At 36.7% G+C, this 21,337-nt stretch overlaps 1 protein-coding gene across 1 annotated transcript in view; it reads left to right on the top strand.

The window, feature by feature from the left end:
• The window catches only part of COL4A5 (collagen type IV alpha 5 chain), a 291,027-nt gene that overhangs the window by 106,955 nt on the left and 162,735 nt on the right, over positions 1-21,337 (top strand). The window contains exon 2 of the mRNA XM_012451706.2: positions 4,734-4,793. Within this exon, the coding sequence (XP_012307129.1) occupies positions 4,734-4,793 (60 nt within the window). The remainder of the gene's footprint in view (positions 1-4,733; positions 4,794-21,337) is intronic.

The raw sequence follows: 21,337 nt of genomic DNA, 5'->3' as shown, positions 1-21,337 counted from the left end.
GATTTTTAAGTAGGAAAGCTCTTCTTCCTTTAAAACATTATGTATTCGAATTGTTTGAAGTTTACTATGAAGGTATGTTTTTTCTACATAGAATTTGTATGTATTTTTGCCCAGCTTCTATAAGGTCCAATGCAGTCAGAGTCCACTCAGGTAATGCTAATTTGAACTGCAAATCTGGCTAGTTTGTGGTGAATTTTCTAAGTATTTTTTTTTTCCTTAAGAAACTAAGCACAGGATATCTTTTCTCTGCTAAGCACCAGGATATCTTTTCTTCCAATTCCCTGGGAGTGGGATTGTGAGGTACATTTATGCGTGATATACCCTTACACTAAAAGAAATTATAAAACAAAACCTGAAAATTCTTCAAGGTTGGCAAATGTCCTCAGGGAAAAAGTAGTTTCATTGGTCAGTTCATTGCTTGGTTTTCCCTAGATTTTAATTTGATAAATTTTATTGTGCTTCCCTTTGATGCTTTTAGAGTTTTTTTGTTTTTTGTTTTTGTTTTTTTTTTTTTGAGACGGAGTTCCCCTCTTGTTACCCAGGCTAGAGTGCAATGGCACGATCTCGGCTCACCGCAACCTCCGCCTCCTGGGTTGAGGCAATTCTCCTGCCTCAGCCTCCTGAGTAGCTGGGATTACAGGCACGTGCCACCATGCCCAGCTAATTTTTTTTTGTATTAGTAGAGACGGGGTTTCACCACGTTGACCAGGATGGTCTCGATCTCTTGACCTCATGATCCACCCGCCTCGGCCTCCCAAAGTGCTGGGATTACAGGCTTGAGCCACCACGCCCGGCCTTGCTTTTAGAGGTTTTAACTTTCCTCCAAGCATTTTTTTTAAGTAAGCATATCATCTGGCTACCTAACTACCCACATTACTAGAATATTTCTTATTTCTCTTTGCCATTGTTTTGTAGTATGTGTCTCCTTGGAACACCTGAATCAAAATCACTTAGAGATGTTTATAAAAATTTCAGATTCTGATATTCAACTTCAGACTTACTGGAAGAATCTTTAGGATGGGTTGCTGGTATGCAAATTTTTGTGGGGTTCTTTAGGTGACCTTAATTCATATAAAATTTGTTTTTATTTGTACTTTTAAGTCTAATATCTGGTGTTTTAATTGTAGCAGCAGCAGATCAAAATTTATTATTTTTTATATTTATTCTAGCACCAGATGTTGATAAATTCATTGTTTTCATCTCTATTTGACATGTCAACTTTTATCATATAGTAGTTCTGTGTGTGTGTGTGTGTGTGTGTGTGTGTGTGTGTAGATCTGTTTCTGGCCTTTCTATTTTTGTTCATTGAATACCATACTATTTTAATTATTGTAGTTTTGTGATGTGTTTTACTGTATGGTAATACAAAACCTTCCTTACTCATGTTATTACTTTCTTCCACAATAAAAATTTAAAATATTACTATATGTGCATCATTTTCATGCTTTAACAGTCTTCAGTGATTTTGAAATTTTAAATATCCTTTTCATATGAACTTAGAAAGCCTTTTAGACTGAGGTACATAATGTTCATTTTACCTCTTTGCCACAGTCAATTTTATATTTTAATAATGCTTAGCATGGCAATTTTTCCTCTAGATATCTTTCTGTCTATCCTTCCAAGTTGAAGTTCAGGTATTCACTTTCTCTACAGAGTCTTTGCCAATACTCTCAGGCTCAACGGAACTGTTTTTCTTAAATTTGATAGCAATTATTGACTCTACCACTCGTTTTTACTTGGCGAATCCTACAGAATCAACAGACAGTGAAAACTGGAAGCTACCTAAGGAGATCATACTGTCTATGCCATTTTATGAATGAGAAAATAACCCAAGACTATGGAAATGATTTGTCCATGGTTAAATGATTCAACTGCTGAAGTAAACTTATATTTCTTGTATTTTATAGCTCTTTCAATTAACATTGTGTGCTGTATTATTATTCAATTGCATTTTGATATTCTTTTTATGTGTCCTGAAAATACCTAGTTACTTAAAAAAAAAAAAAAAACAACCTAGATTGGAAGTTCCTTAAAGGCAGCACCTACATCTACTTTTGTACAACTCATAGACCTAATATTGTACTTGTGGTTATTAGACACCTAATCAATATTAGTAGATGTTGGTAAAAAAACAAGTTGTTACATTAACCAGATGTTAAATCGGGGCTATTTCCTTGTGTGTGCCACTGTTATAAATGTATAGAAAGTGGCATCTAGTGGTTGGTGTGCATATTACAAATGTCTGTTTAACCCATGAGTACCACAGTCATTCTCATAACCTAGGTGGAATAAATAGAATATAAATTAAAATTTTAAATGGAATTTAAGCACATTTATCTAAAATTCCCAACTGTTTTAATCCGTGTTCTCTCTAATGTAAAACTACATATTAATTAATAAAAATTGCAAACATTATATAAAATTACTTGTAAAATGACATGGAAGAGTATTTAAGGTTCTGCTTGTTTATAGATTATAGTAGGAGTTAGGGGCTATTGTTGGATACTGAGAAGTCAAAATGCAATTATAAAAAAAGGTCACATAGAATCTTGTTCACATTAATGAAATCCTGTCAGGCTACTGCTTTGCATTATTTTTAGGAGCTTAATTTGTATTTAAAAGAGGAAGATCTCTCAAAGGCTGAAGATGGAAAGCTACACCATCTTCTACTCACAACAACAAAAATCCATGCACCTATATTCACATATAAAGTTCAGACATGCATTTCAATGTCGAGTGTTAATTATTCTTATGTTAACAACCATTTGCGGTTATCACTATTCTTTACCTTTCCATTAATGCATGGGTGTTAACAGTATGTACACTCTAATTCAGGGACTATGGCCATTGACAGTTACCATCTTTTGAACTTGTGAATCAGTATCTTCTTGTGAAATGATATCTTCTAAATTTTATAAAATCCATAGTTTGAAACCTAAAATTTGTTTGCACAAAAATATTATATATTTTTATTAACCTCTGATTCCTGCACATTGTAATGTAATGTATTACAATTGCAAATGAACCCATTGTAGATGGGTTCATCCCTTCCATTAGAGAGCAGTGATGTACTTTGCACTTCTACCTGCACCTAACATAACATAGTGGCTGGCAGGTAACAGGTGATCAATAAGTATTTGTTAAATTAGTTACATATGTTGGATGGAGCTGTGTGTTATTCATCTTAAAAGTCTAGTACCTAACAATTTTTCTGGCTTCTAGTAATATTCAATTCATGTTTGATGAATGAGTAAGTCTGAATAAGCCTATTTAATCTGTAATGTAGTTAGTGTAAAATACTAAAATCAGTATGTAACCCCAAAACATCTATGGATAATAAATAATGGCTGCATAGCAGACTTCCTGTTTGAAGTGTCAGGAGCACATCTTTTACTGGAGCAGCTTTTTGTAGTGTGAGTGAGAGATTACTCCAATATGAAGTCACTGTTGTTTGCTCTTAGAGGTTTCAGCATGAAAGTGGCTTCTAGTTGCACCTGAGTTAGTTAGGAATTTTGACTAGAAGGATGAGTTCAGTGCTTTCAAAAGGGTTGAGTAAGGTACTTTAGTAGTGACTAGAGTAAAGGAGATTATGGAATGTTGAGCAGGAGGCTCAGATATTTTATATCAAAGGCCCTGAAAATTGATGGGCATTATTTTGTATTTATATCGCATAAAGGTTTCAGTAACTCAGTCTGATATCTATCTGATGAAAAGAATGCCACCCCTTATAAGTAAATACTGAGATATCCATGTATATTAAACTAATTTGTTTTTTGAAGCAGTTCATTTTCTAAGAGTAAAGGATAGTTCTGAATGGCTGAAGTCACATACTGTATTTTTTCCTCTATAGGTTTTTGTATTTTAGAGGAGGATATTTTTCTGGCTTGAGGACCTCAGTTTCTAATATGATTGAATGGCTATTTAGAACATCTAGACTGTGGGAACAGCATTTATGGTAAAGCTGTTAGAGACTGAGCTATTATTAGTGATGAAGGAGTAGGGGCAAAGAAAAGAAAGGAAAGTGGTAAAAGATAGTGTTATATATTTTATGTTCCATGATTGCTCATGAATGGAGAGAAACAAGTGACTTGAAGTGGTAGGCACTGTTGGCTAGTTGCCAAGGTCATTGCTAATACAGAGTGAGAGGTAATTTCTTGCAAACAATGTTAAAAGAAAAAAAAGGAGAGTTCCTGAGAGTTTGAACATATGGAAAATCATATTACAGGGAAGTTGTATAAATTTCTTTTTCATTTTTAACATATTTTAGATTTTGCATAGTGTCAACACTCATGCATTAATGAAGAGGCAAAGGGTAGTGATAACCCCAAATGGCTGTTAATGTAAGAATAATTAACTTTGAAATGCATGTCTGAACTTTATATGTGAATGTAGGTGCATGGATTTTTGTTGTTATAAGTACAATATGGTGTTTTTCCATTTTCAGCCTTTATTGAGAGATCTCTCATTTTTAATATCTTATAAAACGATCTTTTTCACTTTAAAATGATAAAAATTATGTTTGCTCCTTTGAAAAATTCAGACAGAAGTGTATATAATAAAAGGTGCAAGCTTCCTGAGAGGTACCTATTGTTTGCAATTGGGTATATCTTTTCAGATGTTTTTCTGGTATTTATCTTACAAGTTTGGATTGATGACTTCAGTTGAGCTGTAAGTCAGAGTCTGATTTTGGGGTTCATATTTAATGATTTTTCCTCTCTTTCTTTTCCTTATAGGCTTGCTATGGGTGTTCTCCAGGATCAAAGTGTGACTGCAGTGGCATAAAAGGGGAAAAGGTAAGGTCTGAGATTGGCTTTTGAAAATTTAGTAAAGCCAGTAAACTAGTGTTTTTAATAAATATTTATTTAGAAACAGGGTTTCTATCTCAGTACTTAAGTAAGTGAAATGAATCCTATTGTACTGCTGATTTTAGACAGCTTATAAGGATTAGACTATATCTTAGGGATCAGCAAAGATTTTCTGTAAAAGACCATATAGCAAAGATTTTAGGATTTATGGGACACATAGGTCTCTGTCACATACTCTTACCTTCTTTGTATAAATAGACCTTTAAAAGTGAATTAACATTCTTAGCTCTTGGACCATAGAACATGTGCCTCTTGGGGTCTGGATCGGGATCCCTTTCCTGTAACATATTTCTGGCAACCACAGAACGTGCTATAGTGGAGAAACCCTAACCCAACGGCTACCTTTGGGTAAGTGTTGGGGTCCTGTAACATCTGCATTTGGCCTGAGAGCTATAATCTGCCAAACTCTGATGGGTCTTATTGAAGGCACTGACTTACTTGACAGGCAAAGAGAGGGGAAAAACACTTAAGAAGGAAACTAAATATTGATCAAGCTACTAAACTGTGCCAGATACCAGGCAATTTCATGTATTTTTATCTGGTCTGTGTAGGTTAATAATAGATTAACATCTTTTTTTTTTGAGACATGGTATTGCTCTGTTACCCAGGCTGGAATGCAGTGTCGCAATCAAGGCTCATTACAGCCTCTGTCTCCTGGGTTCAAGTAGCTCTTGTGCCTCAGCCTCCCAAGTAGCTGGAATTGCAGGCATGCACCACCATGCCTGGCTTATTTTTGTATTTTTAGTAAAGATGAAGATTCTTCATGTTGGCCAGGCTGGTTTCGAACTCCTGGCCTCAAATGATCTGCCCGCCTTGGCAGGGGATTCCAGGCGTGAGTGACCATGCCTGGCTGAATTTTTATTCCTATCTTACTTTTTCCACAGCAGCATCTCCTATTGTATAGATATTATGATTACAAAGTAAGTATTGGTGAATATTATGTAGCATAAGCCTAACCACTGTAAGTCAGTGAATGACATTAATATTATAAAATTAAAAGTTATACTAGGAGATGGGATCATACTCTAGTCTCCACTCTTTGGGACTCAATATTTTTGAATGAATTAGTGAATGTTGCTAATTTTATATGAAGAAGTTTGGGACAATATCTCTAGGGTGTATTCTACTTAGGAGTATAGAAGGTACATTAGCATATTAGACATTTTTAAAAGTTCTGGAGCAAAGAAACCTATTTGTTTTGTAATGCTACATTTCCAGGCCCCATTTGACCATGTTATAGACTTTCCCCCTAACAGAACACCTATTAATATTTATTGGATAGTCTTCTACAGAACACTTATTTGAGTAACATTAGTTTGAGGGGAGTAGTTTTGCAGTAAGGGTGCTTTCTGCAGTGGTGAAAATACCAAAAGGGATTAATTTCAGATAATAGTGGAGTGATGTTTATCAGATTAACTTTTCTTGAGATAAGAATGAAATACCCTGGACAAAATATAACAGCTATTTGATAGTACAAGAAGATAACCAAAGGAAGAAAGAGGAGAGGACTCTGCACTTGAAACAAAGAAGTACACTGGACATATGTGCATTTATATAACTTTTCCCCTGAGTACAGCCCTTAGTCTGCATGGCAAAGGATGGCTAAAACCCAGACAAAAACCCATGGTCTTACTGTCTTGAGTCAGCAGACAGAGTTGAGGATGCCAGAATGGCTGGAAGGTGAGGGGGAAAATATTGGAATGTAGGGAAACACATTGGAAAGAGCTCACAAAATTGCTTATGGATTCCATCCAAATTTTTGCTTGAATCCTGAAGTTTATAGCTATAGAGGAAGATTCATAGGACCCAGCAAAAAGGAACAGCTGGAAGGCTGTAATAACTGAGCATAGATTTAACTGCTGTCCATTGAAGGGAGAATGGAGTTTTAAGTTCAAGTTCAGCTGAGTTAACTATGCTCTTTCTTAAAATGGAAGTTTAATCAATACTCTTCAGAGGAAGTTAAGAGAATCCAGAATCTCTCCATATTACCTACAATGTCCAGTATGCAATTAAACCTTACCAAGTAAAAGTGGTCTACAGTCAAGAAAAAGACCAATCAATGAAAACCAACGCTGAACTAACACAGATGTTGGAATTTGTAGACAATGATTTAAAGCAGAAAATAGAAAAGGAAAATCTCCTCATAATGAGTGAACAAATAAAGAATCACAACAGAGTACTGGAAACTGTATTTTAAAAAGAAAATTTATATTTGAAAAGCAGAATATAAGAAAAAAAACCTATTCACCAGATGGGCTTAACAGTAGAATGGAGATGGCAAAAGAAATAGTCAGTGATCCTAAGGATAAATCAGAAGAAAAACTCAATCTGAAGAGCACTGAAGAAAAAATTGAAAAAAGAAGAATAGGGCCCCAGTGACCTCTGTCACAGTGTCAAATGATCAAGTAAATATAAATGGAGTTTCTAAGGACAGAAGAGAAAGAACAGGATAGCAGAAAGAAAAAATAAATTATGGGGCAGTAAGAATGGCAAGAATTCTCCACACTTCATGAAAAGTATAAATTTACAGATATAAGAAGTTCAGCAAACCTCAAGCAAAATAAAAATGAAGAAAACTATACCTAGACCCATCATAATGAAACTAATGAAAAAAAAGAGATTAAAAGAAAATATTGAAATAAGCTAGAAAAAAATTTACACCATATGTAGTGGAACAATTATATGAATGATGACAGACTTCTCATCGAAAAGGTTGGATATTGTATAGCAATGTGAAAACATCATTAGAGAGCTAAAAATTTTGCCAGCACAATTATTATATACAGTGAAAATATACTTCAAAAATAAAAACAAATTTAAGACATTTTCTCAGAATAAAAATATGGAATTATTTATCAACAGGCTTGCATTAAAAGAAATATAAAGAAATTTCTTCAGGCTAAAGGGAAATCTCACTAGATGGATGTTTGAATTTATTGGAAAGAATAGAAAGTATTAGAAATGATGTAAATGTTGGTATATGTAAGAAGACCATATCTTTTTCCCTCTCTTTATTTAACACAAAGCACTGTTTCAAGTGTAACAACAGAGATTTAAAATACATGAAGCCAAAACTGACAGAATTAAAGAGATAGACAAATCCACAATCATGGTTGTGATTCTAACACTCCTATTTCAGTCGTTCTACTCTTAACAACTGAGGCTTAATTGACCTATAAAGAGCCTTAGATCCAAGAGCTATAGAATGTAATTTTTTTTCAAGAGCCATGGAATTATCACCAGTATAGACAATATGATAGGCCACAAAATGAGACCCTTTAAATACCAAAAGATTGAAAATATCAGTATATTCTCTTATCACAATGGAATGAATAAGAAATAAATAATAATAATATTTGTAGAAATTTCCTACTATTTGGAATTTAAAAGCACTATTCTAAATAACTGCTGGACCAATGAAGAAATCAAGGAAAATTAGAAAACGATTTTAGTTACATATTGTTGAAAACTGAAAATTTTGGAATGGGGTTAAAGCAGGGCGTAGGTGGGAAATAGATTTAAATGTCTGTTAGAAAAGAAGAAAGATTTAACATTAGTGACCGAAGTTTCTCACTTAAGAAGATAGAAAATGAAAAGCAAATTAAAGTTAAGAGAATGAAGGAAATAATAAAGATAAAAGTAGCAATATATTAACTAGAAAAAAATAGAAAACAGTCAAATGTTGGTAATTGACAGCACAATAGATGATAAGAAAATAGAGAGAAAACACAAATTACCCATATCAGGAATGATTCTACAATCATTAAAAGATTGATAAGGGACTATCACAAATCACCTTATAACAATAAATTTGACAACTTGGGTGAAATGGACAAATTCCTTAAAAAACCTGCATTACCAGAAACAAAAACAAATAAATGCGTGAGTGAGTGAATGAAAGAAGCAAAATATAAATAGCCCTATATATACTAAGGAAGTTGAATTATCAACCCTTCCAACTAAGAATTCCAGTTCCAGAAAAGTTTACAGATGAATTCTATGAAACATTTATACAGGTGACAATGTCAATCTTGCATAAACTTGTTCAGAAAATAGAGGGATCTGGAATGCCCTCCAATTAATTTTGTGAAGCAAGCATAGCCCTGATACCAAAACCAGACAAAGACAAAATGACAGAAACAGAAAAACACAGATCAGTATCCTTTGTGAGCGTAGATACAGAAATTCTTAAAATTTTAGCAAATCAGGTCCAACAACATATAAAGTGGATGATAGGTTGTGACCAAGTGGGATTTATGGCAGGAATCCATGTTTGGTTTAACATTTGAAAATCAAAAATTTTGATTCACTATATTAAGACCAAAACAAAATTTAGAGCATAATTATATAAACCCCCATATAATTATCTTAATAGATGCAAAGAATGCATTTAACAAAATTCAACATCCATTTCTAATAAAAATTACTCTTAGTAAAGTGGGAATAGAAGAGATTTCCTCAACCTTAAAGGGCATATGGCAAATCCCTACAGCTAAAATTATACTCAATGGAGAAAGACTGAGTTCCTTTCTCCTAACTTCAGGAACATTTGCTCTCACCAGTTCTACTCAACATTGCTAGTACAGTAAGACAAGAAAAAGAAAAGAAAGAGTATCCAGATTGAGATTGAACATGAAGAAATAACTTTTTTTGATGACATGATTTGTCAAGGTAGAAAAATGTTATGACATATGCTAAAAAGCTCCTTATCTATAGACTCAGTGCAACTCCAATAGAAATTCTTGTGGTTTTGGGGGGCTACAAATTTAACAAGCTGATCCTAAGATTTAGATAGAAATGCAAATACAGCTTTTATAAAAAATAGTGTTGGAGGATTTACAGTACAAAATTCCAAGACTTAGTATAAAACCACATTAAACCAGATAGCGTGCTATTAGCCAAATGATAGGCATATAGATGAATGGGACATAATAGAGACTCACAGGTGAATAGTGAATCTGTTTTTTGACAAAAATGCAAAGGCAGTGGAGAAATTCTTTTCAATAAATAGTCCTGGAAGCATTGGATATGCATATGCACAAAAGTGGCTACACTGTATATAAAAGTTAACTCAAAATGCATCATAGAGCTAAGTATAAAATCTAAATCTCTAAGTCTTTAAGAAGGAAACAAAGGAGAAAATCCTTGTAACTTTGGGTTAGGCAGATGTTTCTTAGATCTGACATCAAAAACACAATCCACCAAAGAAAATACTGTTAAGTTGTATTTCCTCAAACGTAATAACTTGTTCTCCTCTAAAAGTATTATTAAAAGAATAAAAAGATAATCCGCAGTCCAGGAATAATAATTTTTGCAAATTACATATCTGATAAAAGACTTATATCCAGAATGTATAGAGAACTCTAAAAATTTAATAACAAAACAAACAGCTCCAAATAAAATTTAATTATAAACAAATTGGCAAAGGATTTTGACACTTAGCAAAAACATATAGATGGCAAATAAATACTTGAAAAGATGCTCAACATTATTAATTAGGGCAATGCAAGTGAAAACCTCAATAAGTTACCACCATAAACCTATTAGAATATTGAATAAAAACTTTTAGACATAGCATGTATAGATGAGAATGTGGAAGCAACTGGAACAATTATAGATTATTGGTATAAGTGCAAAATGATCTAAACAGTTTGGAAATATCATAAAATGTTAAATGCCTATTATATGACCCTGTTGATTCCTAGGCATTTACCCATGAGACATTAAAGCATATACCTATATAAAATTTGTACATAAATATTCATCGTAGCTTTATTTGTAATAGCCAGAAACTGGAAGCAACTCAACTTCCCATCAACAGGTAAAGAAATCAACACGTTGCCGTATGTCTCTACAATGAAATACTACTGAAAAATAAAAAGTAATGAAATATTGATATTCATCACAAGTTTGAATCTCCAAGTAATTAAGCTGAGTGAAAAGTTAGATAAAAAGAGTACATTCTGTATAATTCCATTTATATAAAATTCTAGAAAATGCAAATTAATCTACAGTGACAGAAAGCAGATCTCTCATTGCCTGGGGTGGGTAGGTGTAGGGAGAAGGGTATAGGCATAAGGAAGATATGGGCACAAAGAAACTTTTGTAATGGATTGGCTATGCTCATTATTTTGATCGTGGTAATAGTTTCTGTATTAGTCCATTTTTGCACTGCTGTAGAGAAATACTCAAGACTGGGTAATTTATAAACAAAGGAGATTTAATTGACTCACAATTCTCCATGGCTGCGGAGACCTCAGGAAACTAACAGTCATGGTGGAAGGCAAAGGGGAAGCAGCCACCTTCTTCACAAGGCAGCAGGAGAGATAAGAGTGAGGAGCAAAGGGAAAAGAGCCCCTTATAAAACCATCAGATCTTGTGAGAACACACTCACTATCAAGAGAAGAGTGTGGAGAAAACTGATCCCATGATCCAGTCACCTCCCACCGGGATCCTCCCTCAACACTTGGGGATTATGTGGATTACAACTCAAGATGAGATTTGGGTAGGGACCCAGAGCCAAATTATATCAGTTTTACTGGTATATATATGTGTCAAAACTTTTGGCCATGTATGGTAGCTCACACCTGTAATCCCAGCACTTTGGGAGGCTGAGGCAGGTGGATCACTTGAGCCCAGGAGTTTGATACCAACCTGGGCAACATAGTGAAACCCTGTTTCTACAAAAAATATAAAAATTGACTGGGCTTGGTGGCACACACCTGTAGTCTCAGCCGCTCAGGGAGGCTGAAGTGGGAGGATCACCTGAGCCTAGGAGCAGTGTTTGTGCCACAGTACTCCAACAAAGTGAGACCCTGTCTCAAATAATCCCCCCCAAAAAAACCCCAAACTTTTAAAATAGTATACTCTACATATGTATGATTTATTGTATGTTAATTTTACTTCAGTAAAACTGCTTTTAAAAATAAATTTAACATAGAAATAAAACATCTAGACTTCCCTAAAGGGGCTGTGTCCAAGTACATATTGCTAACAAAGAAAACTTGCTAGATGCCTGGTGAGAACAAGTTAATCAGTTGAGAATGTAAAATCTGTGTCACAGCCAAACCGTGTTAAACAAAGTGTGCCTCTGTCAGTGGTATCAGCATATACTGGGGGCTGGTTAGAAATGTAAAATCTCAAGCTCTGTAGGTGACCTACTCAGTCTAACTCTGGTGTCAGGGCCAGGTAATGTGTGTTTTAATAAGGTCTCCCAGTGGTTCTAATGCAAGCTAAAAGTTTTATATCCGACTTAGAGTATCTCCATTTTGACAGTTACCAAAGGTCTATTTTGTTGTTCTAGCAATTGTAATACATCAAATATTTCCTTGTGCTACATAATTACAAAAACAAAATAGACATTATGCAGAAAAGAGGACAAAATTGCCTATAATTGTATTACCTAATAAAATTATCATTTTCATTTGTTCATGAAGGGTCTTGCCTTGCCTATATGTTCATATAAATATGTCCATATAATGTCCACATTTTTACAATATTATAATCTGAAATAATTTGAATCTCAATTATTATAATAGTAGTTTGTCCTATTTTATATTTTTCCTATCCTCAGAATTAGAATATTTTCCTGTTTAATTATTTCTTCCTTGAGAACCTATTCTTAAAATGCTTTTTTATTTTAAAGTTGCATGATTATGCAACTTTCTTATTGTGATTATAAAGTGTGCTTTCTGAAAATGGTAGCACTTTTATGGATGGCTTTAACTCACAAACTAGTCTACTTCTCAGATGTCAGATTTTTATCATTCTTAATACTAGGTTATGATATGTAAAACAGCTGTATCACTGAAAGTTATCCTTTGTATAATTTACCGTAGCCCTAACTCTTTTTTTTTTTTTTTTTTGGGTAATTTTTATTTTTATTTTTATTTTTTTTATTGCATTTTATGTTTTGGGGTACATGTGAATAACATGCAATGTTGTTGCACAGGTGCACACGTGGGAGTATGATTTGCTGCCTCCCTCCCCTTCACCTATATCTGGCATTTCTCCCCATGCTATCCCTCCCCAACTCCCCACCCCCCCACTATCCCCCCTCCCCACCAACAGACCCCCGTGTATAGTGCTCCCCTCCCTGTGTCCATGTGTTCTCCTTGTTCAACACCCGCCTATGAGTGAGAACATGTGGTGTTTGATTTTGTGTTCTTGTGTCAGTTTGCTGAGAATGATGTTTTCCAGGTTCATCCTTGTCCCTACGAAGGATGTGAACTCCTCCTTTTTAATGGCTGCATAATATTCCATGGTGTATATGTGCCACATTTTTCCTGTCCAGTCTATCATCGATGGGCATTTGGGCTGGTTCCAGGTCTTTGCTATTGTAAACGGTGCTGCAATGAACATTCGTGTGCATGTGTCCTTATAGTAGAACGATTTATAATCCTTTGGATATATGCCCAGTAATGGGATTGCTGGGTCAAATGGAATTTCTATTTCTAGGTCCTTGAGGAATTGCCACACTGTTTTCCACAGTGGTTGAACTAATTTACACTCCCGCCAACAGTGTAAAAGTGTTCCTATTTCTCCACATCCTCTCCAGCATCTGTTTTCTCCAGATTTTTTAATGATCGCCATTCTAACTGGCGTGAAATGGTATCTCAATGTAGTTTTGATTTGCATTTCTCTAATGACCAGTGATGATGAGCATTTTTTCATATGTTTGTTGGCCTCATGTATGTCTTCTTTTGTAAAGTATCTGTTCATATCCTTCGCCCATTTTTGAATGGGCTTGTTTGTTTTTTTCTTGTAAATCTTTTTTAGTTCATTGTAAATTCTGGATATCAGCCCTTTGTCAGACGGGTAGGCTGCAAAAATTTTTTCCCATTCTGTTGGTTGCCGATTCACTCTATTGACTGTTTCTTTTGCCGTGCAAAAGCTGTGGAGTTTGATTAGGTCCCATTTGTCTATTTTGGCTTTTGTTGCCAATGCTTTTGGTGTTTTGGTCATAAAGTCCTTGCCTACGCCTATGTCCTGAATGGTTTTGCCTAGGTTTCCTTCTAGTGTTTTTATGGTGTTACGTCTTATGTTTAAGTCTTTAATCCATCTGGAGTCAATTTTAGTGTAAGGTGTCAGGAAGGGGTCCAGTTTCTGCTTTCTGCATATGGCTAGCCAGTTTTCCCAACACCACTTATTGAACATGGAATCCTTTCCCCATTGATTGTTTTCTTCAGGTTTGTCAAAGATCAGGTGGTTGTAGATATGTTGTGTCGCCTCCGACGCCTCTGTTCTGTTCCATTGGTCTATATCTCTGTTTTGGTACCAGTACCATGCTGTTTTGATTACTGTAGCCTTGTAGTAGAGTTTGATATCCGGTAGTGTGATGCCTCCCGCTTTGTTCTTTTTGCTTAGAATTGACTTGGCTATGCAGGCTCTCTTTTGGTTCCATATGAAGTTTAAGGTGGTTTTTTCCAGTTCTGTGAAGAAGGTCATTGGTAGCTTCATGGGGATAGCGTTGAATCTGTAAATTACTTTGGTCAGTATGGCCATTTTCACGATATTAATTCTTCCTAACCATGAACATGGAATGTTTCTCCATCTGTTTGTGTCCTCTCTTATTTCGTTGAGCAGTGGTTTGTAGTTCTCCTTGAAGAGGTCCTTTACGTTCCTTGTTAGTTGTATTCCTAGGTATTTTATTCTCTTTGTAGCAATTGTGAATGGCAGTTCGTTCTTGATTTGGCTCTCTTTAAGTCTGTTATTGGTGTATAGGAATGCTTGTGATTTTTGCACATTGATTTTGTATCCTGAGACTTTGCTGAAGTTGCTTATCAGTTTCAGGAGATTTTGGGCTGAGGTGATAGCGTCTTCTAGATATACAATCATGTCGTCTGCAAATAGAGACAATTTGACTTCCTCCTTTCCTAATCGAATCCCCTTTATTTCTTTTTCTTGCCTGATTGCTCTGGCTAGAACTTCCAGTACTATATTGAATAGGAGTGGTGAGAGAGGGCATCCTTGTCTAGTGCCAGATTTCAAAGGGAATGCTTCCAGTTTTTGCCCATTCAGTATGATATTGGCTGTCGGTTTGTCATAAATAGCTTTTATTATTTTGAGATACGTTCCGTCGATACCTAGTTTATTGAGGGTTTTTAGCATAAAGGGCTGTTGAATTTTGTCGAAGGCCTTCTCTGCATCAATTGAGATAATCATGTGGTTTTTGTTTTTGGTTCTGTTTATGTGGTGAATTACATTTATAGACTTGCGTATATTGAACCAGCCTTGCATCCCTGGGATGAATCCTACTTGATCATGGTGGATAAGCTTTTTGATGTGCTGTTGTAATCGGCTTGCCAGTATTTTATTGAAGATTTTTGCATCTATGTTCATCATGGATATTGGCCTGTAGTTTTCTTTTCTTGTTGAGTCTCTGCCGGGTTTTGGTATTAGGATGATGTTGGTCTCATAAAATGATGTGGGAAGGATTCCCTCTTTTTGGATTATTTGGAATAGTTTCAGTAGGAATGGTACCAGTTCCTCTTTGTATGTCTGGTAGAATTCGGCTGTGAAACCATCTGGGCCTGGGCTTTTTTTGGGTGGTAGGCTCTTAATTGCTGCCTCGACTTCAGACCTTGTTATTGGTCTATTCAGGGTTTCGACTTCTTCCTGGTTTAGGAATGGGAGGAGACTACTGTCCAGGAATTTATCCATTTCTTCCAGGTTTTCTAATTTATGTGCATAGAGTTGTTTGTAATTATCTCTGATGACGGTTTGAATTTCTTTGGCATCTGTGGTGATATCCCCTTTATCATTTTTTATTGCATCTATTTGGTTATTCTCTCTTTTCTTTTTTATTAGTTTGGCTAGTGGTCTGTCTATTTTGTTGATCTTTTCAAAAAACCAGCTCCTGGATTTATTGATTTTTTGTAGGGTTTTTCGTGTCTCTATCTCCTTCATTTCTGCTTTGATCTTAGTTATTTCTTGTCTTCTGCTAGGTTTTGAGTTTTTTTTGATCTTCCTGCTCTAGCTCTTTCAATTTTGATGATAGGGTGTCAATTTTAGTTCTCTCCTTTCTTCTCATGTGGGCACTTATTGCTATATATTTTCCTCTAGAGACTGCTTTAAATGTGTCCCAGAGATTCTGGTATGTGGTGTCTTCGTTCTCGTTGGTTTCGAAGAACGTCTTTATTTCTGCCTTCATTTCAGTGTTTATCCAGTCAACATTCAGGAGAAAGTTGTTCAATTTCCATGAGGCTGTGCGGTTCTGGGTTGGCTTCTGAATTCTGAGTTCTAACTTGATTGCACTGTGATCTGAGAGACTGTTTGTTATGGTTTCTGTTCTTTTGCATTTGCTGAGGAGTGATTTACTTCGAATTATGTGGTCAATTTTAGAGTAGGTGTGATGTGGTGCTGAGAAGAATGTATATTCTGTGGATTTGGGGTGGAGAGTTCTGTAAATGTCTATTAGGTTTGCTTGTTCCAGATATGAGTTCAAGTCCTGGATATCCTTATTAATTTTCTGTCTCGTTGATCTGTCTAATATTGACAATGGTGTGTTGAAGTCTCCCACTATTATTGTGTGGGAGTCTAAGTCTCTTTGTAAGTCATTAAGAACTTGCCTTATGTATCTGGGTGCTCCTGTATTAGGTGCATATATATTTAGGATCGTTAGCTCTTCTTGTTGTATTGATCCTTTTACCATTATGTAATGTCCTTCTTTGTCTCTTTTGATCTTTGTTGCTTTAAAGTCTATTTTATCAGAGATGAGAATTGCAACTCCTGCTTTTTTTTGCTCTCCATTTGCTTGGTAAATCTTCCTCCATCCCTTTATTTTGAGCCTTTGTGTATCCTTGCATGTGAGGTGGGTTTCCTGGATACAGCACACTGATGGGTTTTGGCTTTTTATCCAATTTGCCAGTCTGTGTCTTTTGATTGGGGCATTTAGTCCATTTACATTTAGGGTTAATATTGTTATGTGTGAGTTTGGTCCTGTCATTTTGATGCTAGCTGGCTGTTTTGCCCATTGGTTGATGCAGATTCTTCATTGTGTTGCTGCTCTTTACCATTTCGTGCGTTTTTGGAGTGGCTGGTGCTGGTTGTTTTTTTCTATGTGTAGTGTCTCCTTCAGGAGCTCTTGTAAAGCTGGTCTAGTGGTGATGAAATCTGTGAGTACTTGCTTGTTCACAAAGGATTTTGTTTTTCCTTCACTTATGAAGCTTAGTTTGGCTGGATATGAAATTCTGGGTTGAAAGTTCTTTTCTTTAAGGATGTTGAATATCGGCCCCCACTCTCTTCTGGCCTGTAGGGTTTCTGCTGAGAGATCTGCTGTGAGTCTGATGGGTTTCCCTTTGTGGGTAACCCGACCTTTCTCTCTGGCTGCCCTTAGTATTTTCTCCTTCATTTCGACCCTGGTGAATCTGATGATTATGTGCCTTGGGGTTGCTCTTCTAGAGGAATATCTTTGTGGTGTTCTCTGTATTTCCTGGACTTGAATATTGGCCTGCCTTGCTAGGTTGGGGAAGTTTTCCTGGATAATATCCTGAAGAGTATTTTCCAGCTTGGATGCATTCTCTTCGTCACATTCAGGTACACCTATCAAACGTAGATTAGGTCTTTTCACGTAGTCCCATATTTCTTGTTGACTCTGTTCATTCCTTTTTACCTTGTTTTCTCTAATCTTCCCTTCTCGTTTTATTTCATTGAGTTGATCTTCAACTTCTGATATCCTTTCTTCTGCTTGGTCAATTCTGCTGTTGAAACTTGTACATGCTTCACGAAGTTCTCGTGTTGTGTTTTTCAGCTCCATCAACTCACTCATATTCCTCTCTAAGTTGTCCATTCTCGTTAGCATTTCATCAAGTCTTTTTTCAAGGTTCTTAGTTTCTTTGCATTGGGTTAGAACATGTTCTTTTAGCTCACAGAAGTTTCTTATTATCCATTTTCTGAAAGCTGATTCTGTCATTTCATCACACTCATTCTCCGTCCAGTCTTGTTCCCGTGCTGGTGAGGAGTTATGCTGCCTTGTAGGGGGAGGGGTGTTCTGGTTTTGGGTGTTTTCATCCTTTTTGCGCTGGTTTCTTCCCATCTTTGTGGATTTATCCGCCTATTGACTTTGTAGTTGCTGTCTTTCTGATTTTGGTAATTTTAAGTCTGCAGCAGCTGAACTCATAAACCCCCTTTTCTTCACCCCAGGTGTTCTGGCCCAGGGGTTTAGCACTTTATGCTTTTCAGCTGTGTTGCTACCGTTTTCCCTGCCCACAAGGTGGCAGTCTAGTCACGCTTAGCCTGCAGAGGCTTCGCTGAGCTGCTGTGGGCTCCGCCCAGCTTCCGTGTGAGCTTCCCTGCAGTCCTGTGGGTGTAGTTAGAACTGCTTCCGCTATGCTGGCCCGCCCCTGTAGTGACGGAGTCTCTGTAGTGGCGAGTTGTCTTGGTTACGGAAAATTGCCCCGGAACTGCAGGGTGTTTCCCGATGGAGGACGCCCCTCCCCCACAGAGCTGGACCGTCCCAGGTTCAGCCGTGTTTCCAGAGGGGCCCTCTTTGTCCGGTAATCTCTTGGCTTGCCTCCTTGCCACAGCTCCCCTTGCTGGCCCAGAGGGGACACAGTCTCGTTCACTTTGTTCAAGGAGCCGCTGCTCCCCGCCCCCCGTGCAGGCCGAGCGGCTGCTCCAGTCCAACCAGCGGCGCTGGGAACCCGGGGAGCTTCTCCGCCTGTGACTCTCCTGGTCTGTGGGCAGTTAAAATCCGCTGCCCTGTGTGCCGCTGCGTCAGCCGAAGCAGCGGCTCTGAGATTCGTGGCGCTCCCTTGCCCGGGGGTCTCCTGGCTTGACTCCCTGCTTCAGCTCCCCTTTCTGGCTCAGAGGGAACTCTGTCTCTCTCGCTCTGCATAAGAAGCCACTGCCCCCCGTTCCAGGGCGTAGGCTGAGCAGCCACTCCACTCAAACCAGCGGTGCTGGCGACCCGTGGGGCTTTTCCTCCTGTGAATCTCCTGGTCTGTGGGCAGTAAAAGTCCGTCTGGAAATGCGGCGTCCACTCACCCTCTGCGCCTTCTCTCGGAGCTGCAATCCCGACTTCCTCCTAAGCGGCCATCTTGGATCGATCTCCAGCCCTAACTCTTATATGTTTTTAACTTTTGACAAAAGCATATGCCATATATTTTATTTAATCCATTAAGGAAGTTCATTCATTGAATGAGTATTTACTGAGTATTTGTTTTGTTGGGCCCTAAGAATACAAAGTTGAAGAAGGCCTAATTAATTAGATAATGTAGTAATGGGAGGTGAGTCAAGGTTATTACAAATTTCTGGCTGGGGTAGTTGGGTCGTGCTATTTTCTGGAATAGAGAAGATGGTAGAAAATGAATTCAATGTTGTTTATATTGAGTTTGTTCTTAGGAAAATTACAATATTTTTCATTGTCCTGATTCTTCATATATAAAATGGAAATAATAGTGTTTACCTCATATTATCATTGAGAGTATTAAATAAGATAAAACATGGAAGGAGTTTAGTGTAATTCTTTGGTATATAGAAAATACTAAATACATGTTAGTTATTATTATTGTCATTTAGTTTTAGGTGCCTGTATGCATTCAGGTGGAGATGTTTGAGACAGTTGTCTATGAGAGCCTAGATTGTAGGAAAAGTAGTTGATATTTTAGATTCCCAGGTAAAGAGAGAGAAGGTTAAAAAAGAAAACCAGTGTAGTACCAGTATTTAAAGGATAGGCAGAGGGAGAGAAATATTATTCCACAAAGAGAAATACAAATGATATTTTTATGCAAATGTGGACAGGAAGCATAAACCAGTTTTTTTAAAGTTTGACCTTTAGAAATAACCATTTTCTGTTTGTGAGTGTTAGTAAATTACAGTAAAATCTACAGTAGTTGTAAGGATTAAACGAGTGCCTAACAACAGGTAGCAAAGAATAGGCAACAACAAATGTCAGCCTTCCCTACCACATGTATTAGGAATTAGGTGGAGGATCCCACCCCCACCACATCCGGTCTCAAGGCTTCTATAGTTTCTACTTAGTAACCTTAGTACCTTTCAAAGGCTCTGGTATTGATCTTTGAATTCCTTTGCTATTGTCCAGTAGTTGCCCTTCTCTCTTCCTTACTGTAATATTGTTCATTCTGCTAGATAGGACCATGACATTATTTGGCTGTAGTGCAAGGAGATTTCAGGATGTATCGTTTATATGTATATGGTTTTATTAATATCAACAAAATTAAGCTTTTTACCATCTCCACTTTGAATTTTTGGCTTATTCCTCTTACCTGTAGGCCAGATAGCAGTTTTGCTTCTGAGAAAATATGGCTTTCTTCAAGTATTATCATCCAGGTTTGGCAGAGATGTGCTCTAAATGCCAGCTGAGATCCCAAAATGTACCTGTTTTCCTCTTATGAAATCTACTCTAACTAGATTTTTTTCCTTGTGCTTTCTTTCACTGAAACTTGTGATCAGATTTCTACTACTAGCTCTGTCAGTAATGATTTGAGGGAATCTAGCTCTAAAAATTTTAAAACTTTAATTTCTTCCTCTTGCTTTATTTCCTCAAAAACAATTGTGTTGAGGTTGATGAATACTTAATTATCATAATTTAATGACTAGTCAAAACAAAATAATATATTTCTAGAAAATAAGAGATGTAATATGTCAATAATAATTATTGTCAAAACTATAGGAATGTTTTTGTCTATCATTAATTGACTAACATTTGCTTCATTAACTTTGAAATGAAAAGTGGCAACTGACCAGAAGTGGTCTTTTCAAAGTACTTATATATATTATGGGATGATGGTTAAATTATTCAATACAAAATCATCTAAGCATTTTAGACTAAACTTAGTACTTACAACACACACACACACACACACACACACTCTTTCAGAGTAGAAATATAAGTCTGCTGTACCTTAACCTCTAGAGGTATGTGTCTTCAATGGCCCATTAGTCAATCACATAGTAGATATGAATGCTTTCTCTTTCTCAGGTGCTATCCAGCCTTTCACTATGCGTAGGATGTGCTGAAAGGGTTCCCAGAACAAGGTCTGACCAGAGACAGCCATCAAGCCTTAGGAATGCAGAGGAACTGCTTGTTGTGCTGTAGTTTGGAGCATGTACCAGGAAGTTGTGAGCCTTTGAGGTTCCTAAACTTCATAGTGATGATTTCTCTGTGATTGGATTCCCTAGTATTGGAGTTTACACCCTTACAAGGATTGGCTGTATGCAGATTAACTAACTCTAATATGTTATCTAAATACCATTAGTACACATGCTGGCTCTGCTACCCCATCTTTTTGGCTGTACAGATATTCACATCAGGCAATCCTACTGTACAGGTGCTGATAAGATATGGTGGGGCCTGACTGGTAGATAGGCAGTCCTCCTGTCCTGGTGATGATAAAGGCTGCCATTAGAACTGAGACTTGAGTCACAATTCAAGTAATCATTCTGAGTAGAGGAATAAATGGTGTTGTTTTCTTTATATTTTTGTTTCCTACAGTGAATGTGTGTTCCTT

Source organism: Aotus nancymaae, unplaced genomic scaffold (genome assembly GCF_030222135.1).
Source record: "Aotus nancymaae isolate 86718 unplaced genomic scaffold, 86718_ANA_hifiasm-v0.15.2.pri h1tg000004l, whole genome shotgun sequence".
Classification (NCBI taxonomy): domain Eukaryota; kingdom Metazoa; phylum Chordata; class Mammalia; order Primates; family Aotidae; genus Aotus; species Aotus nancymaae.
The sequence above is the reverse complement of the archived record's forward strand: the minus strand, read 5'-3'. Positions and strand labels throughout refer to the sequence as shown.